The sequence below is a fragment of the Rattus norvegicus genome, chromosome 8, assembly GCF_021556685.1.
Source record: "Rattus norvegicus strain SHRSP/BbbUtx chromosome 8, alternate assembly SHRSP_T2T, whole genome shotgun sequence".
NCBI classification, from domain to species: Eukaryota; Metazoa; Chordata; class Mammalia; order Rodentia; family Muridae; genus Rattus; species Rattus norvegicus.
The window spans coordinates 63,087,739-63,095,847 of NC_141541.1; the positions used below are offsets into that span (position 1 = coordinate 63,087,739).

An 8,109-nucleotide genomic window follows, 5' to 3' on the forward strand; every position below is an offset into this window, starting at 1 on the left:
TGAAAGTGGAGTGCAAAGCGTAGGAGGAATCCGGTTCCACTCTGCACAGTATATCCTTCCTCCAATCCTCCTCCTCCAAGACGGACCCCAGCCAAAACCGAGGTTGTGCTTCTGCACAGCACACGTGGGCAGACTGGCCCCGCCCCAGCACCGGGAGGACTTCCGCGTCCTCCTCGCCCCGCCCCCTTGCAGTTCTGCGCACGCGCGGGAGCCATATTCGCCGCCGATGCTTGGCCATCCGGGTTGGTTCTTCTCCAGCTGAGTAAAGCGGCGCTGATCTGCACCCTCACTGTCTTCCTCCGGTGAGGCTCAGTCCTTTAGGGGCCGCAAAAGTGAGGTGTCTGTCTCCCGGGCGGGGGCCATCTGCGTGGAGACCACGGCCCAGGTCCGCGGCCGCCACCGAGGAGCCATGGGCACGATGACTTTGCACCCGCCTCCTCGGTGACCGGCCTGCCAGGGACTGGTCCCCGCCGGCTGCCGTCGGGCATCCCCGCGCGGCCCTGACGGCTGGCCCGGGCTCTGAGACCCACTGAGCCGGTGCAAGGGGTTGGGTGGGGGCCCAGCGAGTCAATTTGGGAAAGTGGAGCTGCGGGGAAAGTCCAAATCTTGTGGCGCCGGCGCCAGGCGTGGAGGTAGCTGTGTTCACAGTCGAATCCGAAACCCGCCGTGGCCTCCTGGCTGCTGTGCTCAGGGCCACCTTTCTGTTTCTCCTACGTGTTGGAACCGACTCCCTGCAGGTTAGCTCTCCCTTAGGCCTGACGACTTTTCTAAAATACCAGTTCCTGAGGTTCTGGGCGTCCAGCCCTTCGATGGAGTCGTCTTGAGTAAGATAAATTGTTTTCACCTGGGCGCGCAGACCCTTCAAATGTCCATTTAGCTTTCCAGCCAAGATGCCTTCCTTATATCCCATTATTTGGCAACATAGGAATTGAACTCTGCCATTTTTTCCACTAAGGGAGAGCTTCCACTGCTATCTTTCGAAGAAACAGAACGAGGACAAGTTTTACCACCTTCCTCTACACCCCCAAGTTTAGGACCATATGAGACTTAAGCAATTTGTCTGTTATCTGTTGAATTATCCACTTTGTTAGCCTTTCTCAGCCTGCTCTACTAGAAATTCCCTTCACCCCTTCCCAATTCTTCCTCTTTGATGTGAGGCTTTTCAACTTACTTTTGCCTCTCCCATCTCTAATTTACTCTTTTTTTTTTTTCCCCCTCGGGGCTGGGGATTGAACCCAGGACCTTGAGCTTCTTAGGCAAGCACTATACCACTGAGCCAAATCCCCAACCCTAATTTACTCTCTTTATCTGTATTGGTTTCCTAAAAACTTACTTGCTGGCCATCCCACTCCCCCCCACCTCCCCACCCTCAGTGCCTCTTCACGTTGCTTTATAATCTATGTCTGTCACATCTGGCTGCTAGATTGTGAGCTCTTCAGGATGCCCTGGTTTACCTTAATCGTGTTGTCCCAACATCTGTCTAGTTCCTGGTGGTGCAGGTAGTGTTAGCTGAGTGATGGTGTGGATCAAACGCTACAAACAGTAAAAGACTCTTCTTAAAATTGTGGGGGGTTTTGTTTGTTTTGTTATTTTAGTGATCCTGTTTTCTTTTTGCAGGATCCACATAAAATTCAGAAGCCATGGTGAGTTCGTGACACATTCCTTTAACTTTTTCCTGGTGAACATTATGGCTTGTTTGAAGCTAATAGCCTGGCATGAAAAAAAGTGAAACAGAAGGGGTGGAGGGAGTTGAACGGGGTCTCCCTTCTTCCCCCTGAACTCAGCACCAGGATATCATTGTATACTGTTCGCTGGCTTCTGGAAGTTGCTTTCTTCCCCTGAGCAGGCATCATCTCTCTGTTTTTCCTTTGCAGTCTCGAAGATATGACTCCAGGACCACAATATTTTCTCCAGAAGGTAAATTAGAAAATTTAACCTGCTCCAAAGGAAGTTGGGGTGTTTTATTGTTGTTGCCTTAAGTAGTAGATTTTTAGTGTTGGGGTTCAGTATGGCGTTTAGCTACACGCATTTTGGAGTTAACTTCATTCTTGGAGATAACTTATCACCAGGTTGATTACATCCTTCCTGATTGTTGGCCAGTAAACGCAGGGCTGTTGATGTTAACCTACCTGTGGCACTGCTGATTTCTCTCAGATCAGCGGTGCAAGAACGCAGAGGAACTGTGTGTCTCGCTGTTTTGTAGGTCGCTTATACCAAGTGGAATATGCCATGGAAGCCATTGGACACGCAGGCACTTGTTTGGGAATTTTAGCCAATGATGGCGTTCTGCTTGCAGCAGAGAGGCGCAACATCCACAAGCTTCTTGATGAAGTCTTTTTTTCTGAGAAAATTTATAAACTTAATGAGTAAGTGAGATCATGGGGATGAGTGTAAACTGTTGCACTTTTCATCATAAGTAGGATTTGCACGTTTAGGGAGGGACCTTCTATGTGAGGTAGTAGAACTGAAGGGAGCAGATTTATTATTTTCCTTGTGAGAATTTGTGTATTTGCCTTATTTTGCCTGAAGTCTCCTTGAAGCCCATTATGTCTCAGTATGTTCTTTATGTGTATAATTCACTTGAAGTGCAAAGCCAGACACCTGGTGCAAATAACATTGTGCAGTGATAAAGGAATGTATGTGCTTTCTGGTCACACAGATTTGGTTTCAAATCTAAAGTTCATTGATGCAAGGCATGGTGACTTACCTGCTGTCTGACTTCTTGAGGACCCAGAGTGGTTATGAAAATCTAATGAAACAAAATAGTAAAATAAACTAACACAGGCCTAGTGTAAAGCAGGCCCTCAGTATACTGTTTAGAATGACATGCAGGAATTTTGTACAGTTACACTGACTCTTTACCAAAGAACAAGGCTCTTGGAGATCTGGCACAGTTCAGCCACAAGGTACAGTCGGATTTCTGTTCAGTTTGAGTACTTGAAACTGGCTGTGGAACTTGGTTGCTGGTGGAGGACTGACTGTGCTATATGAAGACTTTGCTGTCACTGGGTCCTAGTAAATTATTTGTTTATGTATTACAGTTTTGGACTTGTTCACCAAGCATACTGACCACTCTCCTATCCTACCCCTGCCTTCCCATACCCCACCCCTCTCCCCACAAACTTTGCATTTATTATGTCTGTCTGTTTTGATTCACTGGCATTACCAGGGCCATCTGTGTGAGAGCTATCCAGTTGGGAGTCTGGTAGGCTCAGCAGTGTGTATGTAACCTAGGACAGTGAATCTTTCCCAGAATCTATCAGTAATCAACAGGTCCTATATAAGGAGTAGGGTCCTATCAGCTACTCTTGGCTAATTATTGACAGGGCTGGTTTTGTCTGTGCAAGCCAGTTGTGAATTTGTGATTTCAGTTGTCAGATCTAGAGAATGTGCTTGGCAGCCCTTGCTCTGTCTCCGTGCCCTTAAGTAGTTGGCAGTCCCTTTCCCACAGTGTTCACAGACCTTAGAGGGAGTGGTTGGTCTGAGTGATGTCTTCAGGGTTGTTCCACACTGTCATTTATTTCCTGTGTCATGGGCAGCCATGAGTCTCTGCACTTAACAGCATTCACTGTAAGTTGGGGCTTCTCTGACTAAGCTGGCATCCACTTTTGTCTGAGAGTAAAGGGGTAGGTATTTAGAAGGCAGTTGGGTTCTGTGTTAAATAGCTCTCAGAAATGTACTCCCTGCATGGCCCCAGTACCTCTCATGGGCGTTCGTCCACTCACTTGACATGGTGTCTTCCTCCACAGTCACGTTACTCTCTGCGCATCAGCTTGTGGGCTTGTTTAGGCATAGTCAAAGCAGATGTCCAGATTGTAGAGAGCCAGGGAAGGCTTTGGGGAATGGGCAGAAAGGGGTGCACACCTAAGCAACTTGTGAACTTCCCACCCACATGTCCCCTCCCCCACACCTGTCAGGCCAGGCTTGGAGAGCTAGACCCTAAAGTGTGGGGGTAGTCTGGGTCCTCCTCTTGCCATTTCCAGAGAGCAGCAATCAGTACATCTGTTGAATGGCCCAGGCTGCATTTGTTTATCATTTATGCTGAATGACATTAGGTGCACATCTCCTGAGAAGATCTGTTTTCCTAGCCTTTGTCCTCAGAGTAGTCCCTGGGAGGCAAAGCTGTTGAATCCCTAAGAGATCTAGGTGCTTTATAACATTAGAAATTCTAGGGCAAGCATCTTCCTCCTTACAGTGGCTTCTTTTCCCCTTTAGGGACATGGCTTGCAGTGTGGCAGGCATAACATCTGATGCCAACGTTCTGACTAATGAACTCAGGCTCATTGCTCAAAGGTAAGGACGGAAATAGTGCAGCACTCATCATGTCTCCTAGGAGAGCTTTTTGTTTTGTAAAGTTTGAAGGCATTTTACAAATCCATTACTTGAAAAGTGTATTCTTATATGTTATAATCAAACTTACTGTGTACACATAAGAATATTAGGATGATGGATGTTTTGCCCTCTCCTTTCTCTTATTACAAGTGACCTCTTTTCCTCATTATATATACCCTCTTCAGAGAGCATCTTCTTGCATTGTATATATTTGAGAGAAGCCTGTTTAATGTGCCATTCTCTTTACCCTAGGTACTTATTACAGTATCAGGAGCCAATTCCCTGTGAGCAGTTGGTTACAGCACTGTGTGATATCAAACAGGCGTACACACAGTTTGGAGGTACTGAGGTTTTTTGTTTTTTTTGTTTTTAAATACTCTGAAAACTGAAAACATTTTATGAAGAGTAAACTTTTTGCCTTGTTTGGTTCTGCATTAAGGTTTGTTGAGGTTGTTATTTTGGTTTTGTTGGCTTCCTTTTGGTTTTAGATTTTAAAACACTATTTAGGGATGATGATGATGTTGTTGTTGTTGTTGTTGTTGTTGTTGTTGTTGAGACAGGATTTCTCAGTGTAGTCCTGGCTGTCCTAGAACTTGCTTTGTAAACCAGACTGGCCTTGAACTCATAGAGATCCTTCTGCCTCTGCATCCCAAGTACTGACTTAAAGGCATGTGCCACCATTACCTGACTTTAAGATGCATTTTTAAAAATATTTTTGTTCTTTGAGAATTTCCTACAATGAATTTTGATAGTAGACCCATCATTTTCTTCCATATCTATCCCCACTCAACTTCCTGTTCTTTTCTTCCATTCCCCTTCCCCCTTCTAAATCCTTCAGTTCAGATTGTACTGTCCAGATACTCCTCGGTGTAGGCCCTGCACCAGAGCACTGTCGCTACCCAGGGTCACACCCATAAAGAAACCTGACCTCTCTCAGCAGCCACCAGTTGCTAGACACTCCTCAGCTGGAGGTGGGACGTCATGTGCCCCTCCCCTGGCTGAGAGTTTGCTGCTGCTGTTGTAAATGTTGCTGCTGTGAGCTCATGTGCAAAGCTACTCAGTTGTATTTGGAAAACACTCCTTGTCATCCAGCACCTAAGGCTCTCACAGCCTCTGTGTCCCTTCTTCCATGATCCCTGGGTGTTGGAGGACTGTCCTGTTTAGGGCTAAGCACCCTGAAGTCTCTTATTTTCCTGAAGTTTCTTATTTTGTTTGTGACGTTCACAGTTTAGCCTGGCTTCCTCTGGTGCTTACTGCAGTCCTGCCACAGCCTCCTGCACACTGGGGTTGCAGATAATGCCTGCTTCATGGATAAATCTGCTTCCACATGTCATTTGGCAGCTTCATCATCAGAATTCTTCAAGGCCAAAGTAGCATTTTCAAGCCTGGAAACAGGCTCTTTTTACATAGTAATGAAGTTCAGCCCTGGCCTTCTGTGTCCTCACGTCCACGCCAGCCTGAGACTAGCTCCTAGAAACAGTTGGCATTTGTGACTGAGCTTATCTGTGGTGGCCAGAATACAAACCAGTGATGCATGCTTAACTTCACAGAGGATTGGGCCATCTCCTCTGACAGCTCAAAATCGAGATTGTTGGGGTTTAAAATTGAAATTATTCTTTTTCTTTGTTAAAGGCAAACGTCCCTTTGGTGTTTCTTTGCTGTATATTGGCTGGGATAAGCACTATGGCTTTCAGCTCTATCAGAGTGACCCAAGTGGAAACTACGGGGGATGGAAAGCCACATGCATTGGAAACAACAGTGCTGTGAGTAGTTTGGTGAAAAGTTAAGAAGGCAGTCATGTTAAATAGCGAAGAGAGTTGAGTACTTACCATAGCATTTAATACCAATCTCACACCAACCTCAGTGTGAAGGAAAATGCCTGTTTCTAGTGCTGTACGTTGGTAGTTTGTTGATGATATCTGTAGTTAGGTGCTAGTTGTCCATTATAAGTTGTGAATCTCTGAAGGAGGAGTCTCCCAAGGCCCCAGTTAAAGGTCCTGTAGAGCACGCATCTCCCTCTTCCCTGCCCCATTCATGCCGCCTTCCCTGCAGTCAGCATGGGTTGTTCTGCTTCAGTGTCAGTGTGAATTCAGGCCTTAGGTCTAACCGACCTGTGCTCTCCCAGCAATGCACAGATTGGAAGGAAACTCTCTTTGCTGATGTTTTGTTTTTCAGGCAGCGGTATCAATGCTGAAACAAGACTACAAAGAAGGAGAAATGACTCTGAAGTCAGCGCTGGCTCTGGCTGTCAAGGTGCTAAACAAGACAATGGATGTTAGTAAACTGTCAGCTGAAAAAGGTAATCCATGTCGTCCTGCTTTGTCTTAACTGAGGGATTTACTGTGTACCTCTAGCCTTGGGTTCTAATGTGTTTTTAGTTCATTGAAGCTGCCACTTAGGGGACACTAAGGGGACTCCATGTCTTCAATAAGATGAGCCTTGACTGTAAAGCTACAGTCCTACACCATAGGGCGAGCTCAGGGCTTAAGCCTGAATGTAACTCCTGTTTGGAGATCCTGTATCAGTGGTTGGCCTTGAACTCACTGTAGACCAAGCTGGCCTCAAACTAGCATTGTTCTTCCCCTGCCTGTGCCTCCCAGATACTGGGATCCGAGGTGTGCACCACCATGTCTGATGGAAACTCTTTGTAGGTCTTTGCTTTCAACAGAAATTAGAGAAGTCCATAAAGAAGTGCTGCTCTGGTTAGGATTCTGTCTTGTTCTTCTGGTGAGCTTGTGTGGGTCCGTTAGAACACCTGCCGACGAGACTTCAAGGTGACATAAATGCTTGCTAGGAAAGTTGTTGGGTAAAGAAAAGATCTTTAGATAAAAATCGGGTATCACAAGATCAAAGGTGTTCTGTTCCCATGAAAATGTGGGTACATCGTAAAGTGTAAAACACGGGAGAGGTAAAGAGAACAGAGTAAGCCATGGTGACATCTGCTGAGTCCTGCCTCTGACACAAATGTGTATTTGTGTTCTAGTGGAAATCGCCACACTAACAAGAGAGAATGGAAAGACCGTGATCAGAGTCCTCAAGCAAAAGGAAGTGGAACAGTTGATCAAAAAACATGAAGAGGAAGAAGCGAAAGCTGAACGGGAGAAGAAAGAAAAAGAACAGAGAGAAAAGGATAAATAGACAGAATCATGGATTTTATAACTCCTTAGAGGCGCCAGTTCACTTAGGAGCTGTCCTGGCCTTCCCCTGGAAGTGTTTTCTTGTATTTTCTTCCTTACCTTGGCCATCGGGGAAATGGGACATTGCATACTGAATTGGGTCCATGTCTGTCCAGCTGGATGCTTTATTGTAATGATGGACATCTTTATAAACATCTTAATCTCGACACATAATTTTTGGAATAAAACCTGGAAAGATTGGTTATGGTGTGGGATACTTTCTCAGTGGCAGTAATTGTCGAGAAGCTACCACAGCGGGGGGTGGAGAGATGGCTCTGCAGTCAGTGCACTGCCCTTCCGGAGGATCTGAATTCAGTTCCCACTACCCATACTGGGTGAGTGTCAGCCATAGCTTAGCCTCCTAGGGGTGCAATGCCACTAGCATCTGCAGTTATGAATGCACGCACCCACCAAACACACATAGTTAAATAGGAGTGAACAGAAGGTACCAGGGTTGCTAGGGTGACCATTGCTGCCTTCTTGTGAGGTATGCATGCTATGGCTTACCTAGTTTTGCAAAAGTGGGCGGATTGTCTGCCATCTCCAGGATTGGTTTGGGACTAAACTGAGCGAGGCCAGAATTTTGTGTGGGTGTTAGAAT

General features: G+C 46.2%; 1 protein-coding gene across 1 annotated transcript; it reads left to right on the forward strand.

Moving 5' to 3' along the window:
* The first annotated feature begins 229 nt into the window (after positions 1-229).
* On the forward strand, positions 230-7,709 carry Psma4 (proteasome 20S subunit alpha 4). The gene is given in 9 exon segments (NM_017281.1): positions 230-302; positions 1,618-1,643; positions 1,875-1,917; positions 2,204-2,366; positions 4,216-4,293; positions 4,585-4,673; positions 5,965-6,095; positions 6,508-6,631; positions 7,316-7,709. Coding segments are annotated over 8 exon segments (786 nt in total). The 5' UTR covers positions 230-302; positions 1,618-1,640; the 3' UTR covers positions 7,471-7,709.
* The last annotated feature ends 400 nt before the right edge of the window (positions 7,710-8,109 follow it).